The sequence below is a fragment of the Ursus americanus genome, chromosome 25, assembly GCF_024610735.1.
Source record: "Ursus americanus isolate L20-20 chromosome 25, mUrsAme1.1.p, whole genome shotgun sequence".
NCBI classification, from domain to species: Eukaryota; Metazoa; Chordata; class Mammalia; order Carnivora; family Ursidae; genus Ursus; species Ursus americanus.
The window spans coordinates 24,062,020-24,074,040 of NC_142151.1; the positions used below are offsets into that span (position 1 = coordinate 24,062,020).

The 12,021-nt window shown below is 39.9% G+C and overlaps 1 protein-coding gene across 2 annotated transcripts in view; it reads right to left on the bottom strand.

Moving 5' to 3' along the window:
• BCAT1 (branched chain amino acid transaminase 1) overlaps window positions 1-10,094 on the bottom strand; it is a 99,441-nt gene extending 89,347 nt beyond the window's left edge. For both annotated transcript variants that reach the window (XM_045811868.2, XM_045811866.2), the window contains exon 1: window positions 9,844-10,094. In XM_045811868.2, coding sequence (XP_045667824.1) covers window positions 9,844-9,849 — 6 coding nt within the window. In that variant the 5' untranslated portion in view covers window positions 9,850-10,094. The remainder of the gene's footprint in view (window positions 1-9,843) is intronic.
• Window positions 10,095-12,021: the final 1,927 nt, after the last annotated feature.

Here is a 12,021-nt window from a genome sequence, read left to right on the forward strand (position 1 = left end):
GAGTTCTAATCTTTAGTTATTACAAACATTGCTGCAATAAATACTCTTGTTCATACATCATTTCACATATTTACAAGTACATACAAGGCATTTCCAATTAAACTAAGTATTAACAATGATGTTGAACCACTAAATCTATCTCATGTGGGCACGTGATGTAATGAGCACTGGGTGTTCTATGCAACTGATGAATCACTGAACTCCACCTCTGAAACTAAAACATTATATGTTAATTAATTGAATGTAAATAAAATAAAATAAAATTTCCAGCAAACATAGAGAAAAAATATGATCTTAATTTATTTATTTTGAGAGAGAGAGAGAAAGAGAAAGCAGGCGTGCCGTGGGGAGGGGAGGGGCAGAGAGAAAGGGAGAGAATCTTGGGCAGAGTCTGCCCTGAGCACGAAGCCCGACGCAAGGATTGATCCCACAACCCCAAGATCATGGCCCAAGCTGTCAAGAGTCAAACATTTAACGAACCAAGCCACCCAGTGCCCCGATCTTACTTTTAAAATAATTTAATGATCCATCCTTTAGTAAAACATTTTGATTATATTTATCCCAAAGGATGGATCATTAAATTATTTTAAAAGTAAGATCATATTGTTCCTCTGTTTACTGGAAAATTTTTCCTCAATAGAAAAGACAGAATTCTTATTTTCCTTGTTATACCAAAATTACTTAAGGCTATCAATTAAGCTAGTGAATCGCGTAAGTCCTAAAACATATCATACATATACTAACATATTAACCAAATATTTCAATCCTAAATCAGTTTAATTATACAATTTAATTTAGCTTAAATAGATAATTTAAATAGATAATTTAAGCTAAATTAAACCGATTTAGGGTTGAAAAGGATATCGGTTCTTTTTAAAAAATTTTTGCTGCTGTTGTTCATATTTGTTGTCAACTAAACAGATAAATAAGAAATAAATGTAACATGATGTATTAGTTATGGTACGTAATAAATTTACCTTGAATTTAAGATACCAATAGCGTGATCCTACAAAGAATGATTGCTCTCTGAGCTGTATTATTTCAAATATTAAATATTAGAAATAATATTTTAAACTGATATTAAAAATAAATTGGGTTACTAATAACTACTAATTTCATACTAAAAAATTATCTCATGTAATTAAGTTCATATGGTTGCAAATGACTCATCATTCCCAGCTTCAAAGTGTTGTCCTTTAACAGCAAGTCGTAGACCGATGGGTTACTGTAAATCATGTTCTTGGAACATTGGTCAAGAGGAAGGAAGGTGCCTGGTTGACGAGCAGGGATGACGTTAATGTTAAGAGGCATGCATGAAATTATTAAAGGCACATAAAACTCATTGACATCCTTTACCTACATATCCACGGAATGACTGACATTACTAATAGAGTATTTGCTCTAATGTTACTGAAAAAGACGGGGCGCCTGGGTGGCACAGCGGTTAAGCGTCTGCCTTCGGCTCAGGGCGTGATCCTGGCGTTCTGGGATTGAGCCCCACGTCAGGCTCCTCCGCTATGAGCCTGCTTCTTCCTCTCCCACTCCCCCTGCTTGTGTTCCCTCTCTCGCTGGCTGTCTCTATCTCTGTCAAGTAAATAAATAAATAAATCTTAAAAAAAAAGAAAAAAAAAGAAAAAGAAAATGCCAGTTTAGTTAATAACATTGTACTTTATGGGGCACCTGGGTGGCTTAGTTGGTTGAGCGTCCAACTCTTTGTTTTGCCTCAGATCATGATCTCAGGGTCTTGGGATCAAGCCCCATGTCAGGCTCTGCCCCTCTTCCCCTCGAGGTGTGTGCACTCTCTCTCGCAAACAAATAAAGAAAGAAATCTTAAAAAAAAATAACATTGTACTTTAAAACCAAGCAATGAAAACATACATAATGTTATATGATATTTTTTTTTAAAAAGCAAAAAGACTCATGGCAAATGAGTCAGCATAGCCAAGCATAATTGGTTGATGTGTATAACCAGAAGGAAAAAGAAATAAGTTAATTATCAGGAAACTTTAAACAGTGAATATACTAGCTGGCAGAACTGTCCACAGAAGATTTGAAAAGTCTTGGTTGTCGAAGTATTTAAGTGGAATAGAACTGAAAGCTAGAAAAATAAACTCGAAAGAACAATCCTTCTTTGGCAGAAGTAAATGCCTAAAATGACCTAATAGATTTTTTCTTTCAAAATTCCAGTATTCAATGAACAGTGCCTCTAAGTGTCTCTTTTGTTGGATTTGTTTGTCAGTGTATGCATTCATTAGATTGCTTAAGAACTGCATTGTTCGCAACAACAACAACAAACATGTTAAACGGTATTGGAATTGGTTAACATTCCCAGACACATGACTTTGTTCTATATTCTAAGTCAGCTCCTTGGGATATGACGGGGGAGTTTCCCGTTACAAACTGCCGAAATATGAAAACAGAAGTGATTTAGCAGAGCGGCAGTGCTGGGTTTATTGTAGAATTTCGTGGTTTTCAGTTCATATTGCTATGAATTTTCCCAGAAATATTTATAATCTGTTTACGCTTACAGTCTATTTGCAATCTACATAGTTTCACCACTGACATTCTGTAAAAAATCAATCAGGAAATAACAGCTATATAAAATGAGTTTGGCAATAGGCATTAAAATATATAAATACTTACTGTTCTCTATGTGTTTATAAACCTTTATCTTTTGGGAGTTGGTTAAAGTTTTGACTCCAAACGAATCCAGATATGGAAAGATGTAGCTGCTGTTTGGAAACGAAGAGGTAAAAAACACAATCTGACCTATGAAACCTAGAAATAGTAGATGATTTAACTCAGCTTATATTTGTAAAGCACTAACGATGGTGCAAGGTTCAGGCCAGAGGAGAGGAAAGGTGAGTGCAGAGACACTGCAGGGTATGATAAGTGTCTGATATAAGATATCCTAACTTCAAAATGTAACCCTATTCTTACCTCTCCACCTTCCACCCATGTTCATTTCACTGTGAAAAAGTCAATGTTCTCAAAACATTGCGAGTGAGCCACAGAGTGAGGGGTGTGCCGGAGGGCATAGACGGGGAGAGGCATAAATGGAGAGAAAGGGGTTAGGAACGAATATGTGGAAATGTAAGCGCTCATTCTGAGATACAGCAACACCCCCATTATGACTGGAGGAGCGCACAGATAGAAAAGTGATGGGAGAACAGATTAGAAAAAGACCTCATGCACTACGCTCAATTCAGTAGACAATAGGGAAATCATAGAGGTATTCTGAGTGATGGAATGACAGAATTAAAATAGTGCCTTAGGAAAATTCAGCTTGAGACCAGTCAAGAAACCTGAAATAATTCAAGCAAGAAGTAACGAGAGCATAAATCAGTCCATTAGCAACGCGAAAGAGAAATCCATATAGATATGGAGAAAACAGAATCCACAGGGCAGGATATCTCATTGAATGGGGCTGGGGGGGGGGGCAAGAGAAAAAGAAAGAAGTAAAAGATTGTTGACATAGGATCAAATATCCACCCTTGCTACAGTCAGCTGTGGCTGAAGTGGGGTCACCTGGTAGGAACATGGCCTTGTAGGTCTGCTCCTTTGACAGGCACTACAGGTAGGGAATTATATCTAAGAAACGGGAAAATGAGGCACCCAAAACTATAAAACTCTACTTAAAAATTATGTATTAACCCTGTTTAACCAAACAACCATGCACACACTTCAAAACTAGATTGAGACCAAAGCTATTAGCGCACAGATTTCTATAAATCAAGTTCCGTTCTGTGACTAGTGTAGGGATCAAAACATGCCCCTTTGACATAAGGGTTCCTTTGAGCTAACAGCAATTGAGATCCAAGAGCTGCAGAAAGAAGCCTTCCTTGAGTTTCCCTTCTGACTAAAAGCAGATACTTCTGAGAAAGTTTTACAGCATTAAGACAGAAAGTCAGCAATGAGATGGACCTGCCCAAACAATCCTTACCCCCCTAGATTCCCCCAACGTATTCACCTGCCCACAGTCTGATGCACTTGGAAGCCTAAAACCTGTGCCTTTATCCTAGTTGCTTTCCTACAAGTTTATCAATCTTCGTTAAGATGCTGTGTAAGAGCCAAGTCCTGATGACCCTTTTGTGTTACTCATCACTGAATTTCTCTCCTGTGCATGTATGCTGCATGAGCTAATAAAGTTTTTCTTCTCTTATTAATCTATCTTTTGTAGGTCTAATTTGCACCGCCCCAGGGACAGATCCTAAGAGGGTATCGGAAAACAGTTTTTATTCCTCTCCTACACTATACACCTTAGATCTTTATGAAATAAACATAAAGAAGAAACTGATAGTTCACATGCTGCTAATAAACAAGCAGACTGCCTTTCTGTTTGAGCTAAAGGCAGGTGATTATTTGGGGTTTTTCAATATTCAAAGGATAGCACGGATCTTTTATATATTTTCATACCTCAGCTGATTACAGAGGCAAGAGCCAATAGGTCTCTACTGCTTTTAATAACTAGATCATTTCAGTGTTTTCCATCAGTTTCCCATGCTATATGGACTCTACTGTCCCGGTTTCAATAACAAATAACTGAGATACAAAATTGTATGCCTATGCGTGTGTGTACATTTTGCTGGCGAGATTGTTTATACTTCTCATAAGATTTCCAACATGACATCAGACAGAAGAGACCCTAGAAGCACTGGTAAAGTGGATAGCGCACTGGACTAGGACTCAAAGTATCTAGTTTCTATTATGCTCTGCTATTTGTGATCTTAAGCAATTCTAGTATTCTGATCTTTATTTTCCTTGTCTGTAAAATGAGGTTAATAATAGCTGCATGCAAAACATACACGTTTTGAGGTTACAATTCAATGTTATGTAATTTATATGGCATTTAGAAATATTAAGCATCCTTATCTTGGTTTGGCAAAGAAGTCCTCCTTCAAGCTTGGATGTATTTCTTCTATAAACACCAGCACTAACCTTGCAAATATACATAACATTCACAACGTTGAAACCCACGGAATCCCTGAGGGATGCCGTATGCTTCCAGCGTAAACGTTATAGCTTCATTTTAACTCTACTTTTTATCATCAACATTCAAATTAACATTTACTGTGATTTCAGATTCCTGAACTAACATCTAGTACTAAAATCAAAACAATATAACTATGAATCTGAATCAGCTAAAATAAAATGTACTCAGCAAATTCACCCTTAAATGTAGCGGTGGAATGCTAACAGCTGCAGAGCGATCACTCTGTGCAAATCCAACCTTGGCCTCATGCCCAAACTTTGTTGAGATCTTTGCTGGTCACGTAAGAGATATCTGTGGCATGTTTGGCCTAGAACATCCCAACAGGTGCTCCTTCTGTCTAGACTTATAAGGAGCCAGACAGGATTCGAACGTTCTAATTACATCCTAGGCTTCTTAGCACTTTCTACGGCAAACAGTTAAAATAGTAAAAGCATTTCCCGGATTACGTTAGACTATAAATGCAATTGATCAAATATTCAGATCTACATATCAAAATAAAGAATTAATAAATTGGTTCTTTTTAGCTGAACAAAATGACAAGTGTTAAGGGAACTAGTTGGGTTTTACAAGTATTTGACAATTTTTCCATGACAAAGAATCATGTGTTTTTCACTACAACTTCTCTGGATTATTGCTTGTGGTAATATAATTTCCTCTATTTTTTTTTTAACTTGTCTTCCCTTTTTCCTCTCTTTGACTTTTTTCCTGCATTTTTGGAGCATGAATAGCTCTTTTAAGATTTTTCTCTCTCCCATTAATCACCAAACACAAGAGAAGTATTTTTGCAAAATAGCTTTTCTCACCAAAAAGGTACAGCCAGTATGACAAGAGAAAAATGTTTATGTGATGGGCTATGCTGCATTAATATGGTGATTTAATTTCTAAGTTATTTTTAAAATAAAAATACTCAATTTCTAGAGGTAATATCTTCAGCTTGGGGACTTGAGAGAACTAATCAGAAGCACAGGTGCAATTCGCACTTGAACCCTGGTGTTATCGATTCTGCTTTTGGCTTTGCATTCACCATTGCCGTGATGAATCAGACCAGATCTTAGGATTAAAATGTTTGCAAATATTTGCAAAGTAATATTTGTAAATAGAGCATCCCGAGTGCTTAATTTTGAAACACTTAAAAAACCTGAGTTGCACCTCACATTTATGCCTCAGTTGATTTATGCAGAATCCAATGTCGAAGGCGTTAGTTGAAGGGGCACTGACATGCATTACCAAATGGGCTACAAACACGCAGGAAAGCCTATCAGTTGGAATGCTTACCATGTTATGTTAAATGTTTAGAGCATTTGGACAGCTGTTGAGGGAATAAAGTTGCAACGAAGACTGCCCACATTTACAACTGCAAAGGTAACAGACCAGACAGTTTCCTCCTGTGCTCAGAAAGAATGATGGTACCATATACAAAGGAGAGCATGCCTGGGATAATAATGCCTATCGTGGAAGTTCCTAGATTCTCTCCATCATATGATAACCAAATCCCCTTAGGCATAAGGGTGAACATTCATTCCACTGGGTTTCCCTACGGTGGCATCTATTATTTATAGGAATTGTGGTTGCCAAGTCTAAAGGGAAAAAGAGAAAGCTCTTAATTTCTGTCTTCCTACATCCAGTGAAGTCATTTGAAAAAGCGGACAAGGTGAAACCCCAAAAGATATAACCAACCCAAACACTCAAGATGGCCAGTTTAGAAACAAGTTTTCACTGATGCACAGAAACAGTTACTCATAAGCCCAGACCTCTCAGGTTAATAACACTATTATCGAACTGTTCACTTCACTGGTTTATATCTTGATATTAGAAATAAGATGTTTAAGGGGAGTAGAATATGCCACGCCAAAAATATGCCTCTTTGGCATAATAATTATATTGGACTGGTTATTTTTGAAAGATGTCAGACACAGGACAATCTCTGAAAACAGAGTGGGAGTTGCATTTTTCTGAGGCAAATTTACATTTATAAGGGAAATCTCCATTTTTCAGGGCGACTCCCACCTCTGTACAGGGTGTCTCTTCTCTGAAGAGAAGGATAACTAAGTGTCAAAACACTTACCGATGGGGACGGTACTGATTAAATCTGCAACCTTACCCTTATTGCGCTCAGCCTGAAAACTTTCCAGCCTGGCTCCCCCTCTCACCACACCTCCCAGCCTCTTTCCTTTGTCTTTAGCTGAAGATGATATTTAAGGTGGTAGCTTGGGCCATTTTGGGGAGTTACTTTTCCTGGATATCTCCTATGTATACAGGAGGTACACATGTTATTAAACATTGTTTTTGTTTTTCTCCTGTTAATCTGTGTTTTATTACAAGGGGGTCTCAGCCAAGAACCTCAAAGGGTAGAGGGAGAATTATTTTTCATCCCCTACAGAACTAAAAGTCCTGACCTGAAATAAGGGATAAAATCTAAAATTATGAAAACATTGGAAAAACACACACCTACTGAAGGAAACCGCAACTTGTTTTTCATTCTTAGCATAAATCTCTGTAATAATCAAATGACTGTTTTCAACTTTCTTTTGTAAGGTTTTAAACCCATTTCAAATCATTGGACCTTCTCAGGGTTCAGTGAGCTGATTGGGCAAGAGAAATTCTCATATACAAATGGAAAATGTTCTTTCCTTCCTTTCTCTCCGTAGTTCTAAAATCAAATGAAATGATTTATTATGGAAACTCACTAAATAAAATATAAGCCCAAATTAAATTCTTGTCTTCTCTTTTTTTCCTCCCTTTTTCCCTTTTTTCTCACCACCAGTTTCTACCAATGCCCTTTTGTTAGGCCTGCTGCACTAGCTATGCATCCCCGAGCCTTGCCTGCGCCACATCCTGTGTCTGGAAAGTAAACTCCCCTCCCTGCCAGGCCCCAGGTCCTACCCTCTGCACACACACAAACAGCCCTCTCTACTCTTGCAGCCAGTCAAACCCTCTGGCTTCCTTCACTTAACTATACATCCCTGACAATGACTTCTCTTGTCTCTATCTCTTTAGATATACAGCTCTTTCAAATCTCCACCTTAATTCAGTCAATCATAATAGGCACTACTCTTCTTATGCACATTCCATTCAATGTATATGCTAGTTTTCTTTACTCAGTTGCACATGCTGTACGTGTCCATCTTAAAATAGAAGCTCCCAGGGAAGGGAGCCATGTCTGGAACATGTGCCAAGATCAGAGCCTATCTTGGTGCCATGTGCAAGTAACATTAAAAAAAAAAAAAGGCGAGAGGAAAGTAGAAATTTTTGGTAAAAACAACAAACTTAAAGGAACCTCATGTACTTCTTAGATCATACCTAGAAAACAATCTTTTCTTTCCCAATGTCAGTAAAATATCAGAAAAGAGATACGAGACGACTTGAAGATATCTTCTGGTTCCCTGTGTTATAAAAGTACCTTGTAGAAGGGACAGGGGTTTTGGGGCTCATGTTAAAGCATCCATGAATTTACAAAAATGCGTAACAACTACAACTCCACATAGCACAGGGAAACCTGGGATAGCAAGTGTTTATTCTCCTAATTTTCTCCTTCTACTCACTAACCCTATAGGTGATCAAAGTGTATTTTTCAGTTGAAATTAGACAGGAATGAGCAGGGCAGAAATAGAACATGTGACTATGGAAGGAAAGGCTGCTAGATTTTTCACTGCAGCACACTTGCATGATCTCATTTTAACAAGGAACAGCGCTTCTACTCAGTTCCCGATTATCTTAGCAGAAATTTTTGTTTGGTGAAAGAGACACCATTTACACATTATTTCTTGTAAGTGGAATTGTAGATTGGGATGGCTTGTGGGTAAGTACGTGCAGTTGAGAACCATCCTTCAATCTCCCTCCTTCAAAATGCTGAAACATGGGCTGATTTCTCCCAAAAGTTCAGGCTGCATATCTCTTCTTTCCAAGGTATTTTTTATTCACTTATTTGAGAGAGAGCACGAGCCTGGGTGAGGGGCGGAGGGAGAAGCAGGCTCCCAGTTGAGCAGGGAGCCCATTGCAGGCCTCGATCCCCGATCCTGGGATTACGACCTGAGCGAAAGGCAGACGCTTGACCGACTGAGCCACCCAGGCGCCCCCTCCCATGATATTTAGGTGACAGGGCTACCTGCTCATCCTTCACTTTCCTTTAAAAAAGCTGCTCTTCAGTTTTTAATGTCATTGCAGTTTTCCAAGGCTGTAAGAAGAGGAAGACACCAGCGTCTTTCCTACACCTAAACCATCGGAGGTAATAGGCAGCTAGGCTAATTATCCTTGATTAGCATAAGAATGAAAACCATTAGGGCGGCTCCCTCAGTTTAATAAAAGAATGCCCTTAGGCTAATATGACTTGCAAAGGGTAGAAGCTTTTAATTCCCACAAGCAAAAGACTAGCTTTCTGCTTTTAATAGCGCTGAGGCAGTTTTCCCTCTCATCCCCTGGCTCTTCACCTCCCTCCTTCATTCCACACACCCACCAGGAAACCCCTGTTTTCAGGCAGAAACACCCCCAAGACCTCTTCCCCCCAAATCCCCCACCTCCTGTGCATCTTAGCAATTGAAAAAAGCTTCCTCTTCCTTTTCAAACTTCAAAACAGGTAGGGGAGGGAGCTGCGAGCAGCCTTTCATCTCCGCTCACAAATGCAGTTGTGAAAAAGCCTGAGGAGGCACATCCTGTGAGCAAGTTTGAAAAGAAAAGAATGGAAGGTCCCGACCAACGATGAGCGACAAAGAAGGTACGAAAAACGTCTGCGTGGAAACACACCACGGTAGTCTTTCTTCCGTTCCCTTTCTGCCAGCCGTGTCTCTGAGGCATCGCAGGCTCGATCCATACACACGTTTTTGTAAAACACAGCCCAAATCGTAAGCAGTTACCTTCATGGTTCGGTGGGCCGTGGGGAGCGCCGCAACTGCGCGCAGGGCAAGGCCGGTGCGTCCCAGGCCCTCGTGGGGTGCGCGGGCGGACGGCTGCGGCGCGCGGCGGCGGCGGGAATGAATGCCCGGGGAAGCGGCCCGCGTGGCGGCTGGTACACGTGGCGGGCGGGAGTGCAGCCCGGCCCTCTCGCAGCGGAGATCGCGGGCTCTCTGGCAGATTGCATCAGCAGGAAGAGTCTTGAGGCTGTGTTTCCCCCAGACCGCCCCCAGAGGGTAGAGTCTCTCCCAGCACCGAGTCAGACCCAGCGCCCGTGCTAGCCTCCCCCACCACTCACTCCTGGGTGGTGCCAGTGTTTCCCAACACGTTTCCACACGTTACCCCTCAGTTACTGACGGCGAGTGCCGCGATGCCAAGGAGAAGGAGGAAACGATTATGATCGCCACTCCTTTCTCTTAGTCTGCTGCCTGCCCGCCTCACTTCCCACTATCCCCGAAGTAACTTTCGCGCACGTCCTGTTCAAAATTATACAGCGGATTCTCATCATCGAAAGCAGAACATTTTAAACGTATTTTTTAATGGAAAGAACATGTGTCTGGTTTTTAAAAGTTTGCCAGTTTCTCTTTCTGCCACTCTTTGTTTCAGTTCCACAGCCCATCCTCGGGTTTTTGCCAGGTTCTTTTGGATCTGGAAAAATAATCCTTAATCCTTTGAGCATATAGAATTCGTTCTGATTTGAACATTGCCTGGGCCCAGTTCATCCTCTGTGGGATGCCTCCCCACTTCACAGGAGTTCCAGCGCTGCTACTTTTCCAGGTTAGGCTCCCGAGCTTTGCTTAAATACCCTTAAATACCCTCCTGGTTGATGGCTCATTCTGGCAACGTTCTGTTTTTGTAAATCATTTTAGATTTACATTCTAGATCTTTGCTAGGAAGTCCTCGCTGAGTCTCTCAAGCAAACCTGAACCTTTTGGCTGTACGCTGTGCTTTGTCCATACCCTTTATTAAAATCCATTTTCTTTTAATTATTTGTTTGCACGGAAGGTACATCATTGGATTATGAGATTCTTGAAGGCAGGTCCCAATGTTGAGCACAAATGTGTGTAGGGGGTACTTAGCAGTGTTGGTTAGGTGAATGAATTATTAAATCATTCAACAAATGTATTGATCTCTTTACATGTCAGATTCTGGGCAAGATTCTAGGCATAAAGTGCTAAAAAAATGTTCTTATGCTCATAGAATTCATATTTTAGTGTGGGAAACAGAAAATAAACATTAAGTCAGATAGCAAAATGTTCATGCACTTATGAATGGGTTTATACAATGAAATATTATTTAGCGATAAAAGAAATGAAATACTGATACATGCTTACATACATGAATTAGCCTTGAAAACATTACATGAAATGAAATAAGACAGTCACAAATGACCACATATTGTATGATTCCATTTTTCTGAAATGTCTAGAATACAAAGATTCACCGAGACAGAAAAGGGACGGTCGTTGCCAATCTAGGGAAAGGGGGTAATGAGGAGTGATTGCTAATGGGTACAGGGTTTCTTTTTGGGGTGATTAAAATGTTCTAAAATTGGATTGTGGTAATGGTTGCACCACTCTGTGAGTAAACGAAAAACAATACCCTTTAAATGGTGAATCGTATGATACATGAATTATATCTCCATAGAGTGTTATTTTTTAAAAATCAAGTAGCAAGTAGTAAATTTTGTGAGAAAATAAAGCATGGTAAGAGAAAAGAGCATGCATGATGGGGCAATAGACCTGACTGAATTAATATGTAAATTCTAGAGCATGCCTGTCAATGACTTCCCAAGGATTCTTTTGATGTTACAGGATGAGAGGGTTCTTGTCCAGCAGAGTCAGAGTCCAAGAATGACTCTCACAGACACAAAAGGGTGAAGTGATAGTTTATTAAGGGAAGATGAGAACAGAACGAAGGCTCTCTACAGTGAGAGGAGTCCTGAGCGGGTTGCCACAGAGGGCTGTTCTGGTCAGTCTTTTATAGAAAACTGACCAGGGAACTTCAATCTTCTTGATGTCACCACTGATAGCACCACGATTACTTCTCCTTTGAATATCTCATCTTTCATGTTTAAGACAAACCAGGTGGTCTGGTTATGTTCCCTTATCTCTGGTTTCATTAGGCCTCAGCCTAATTTC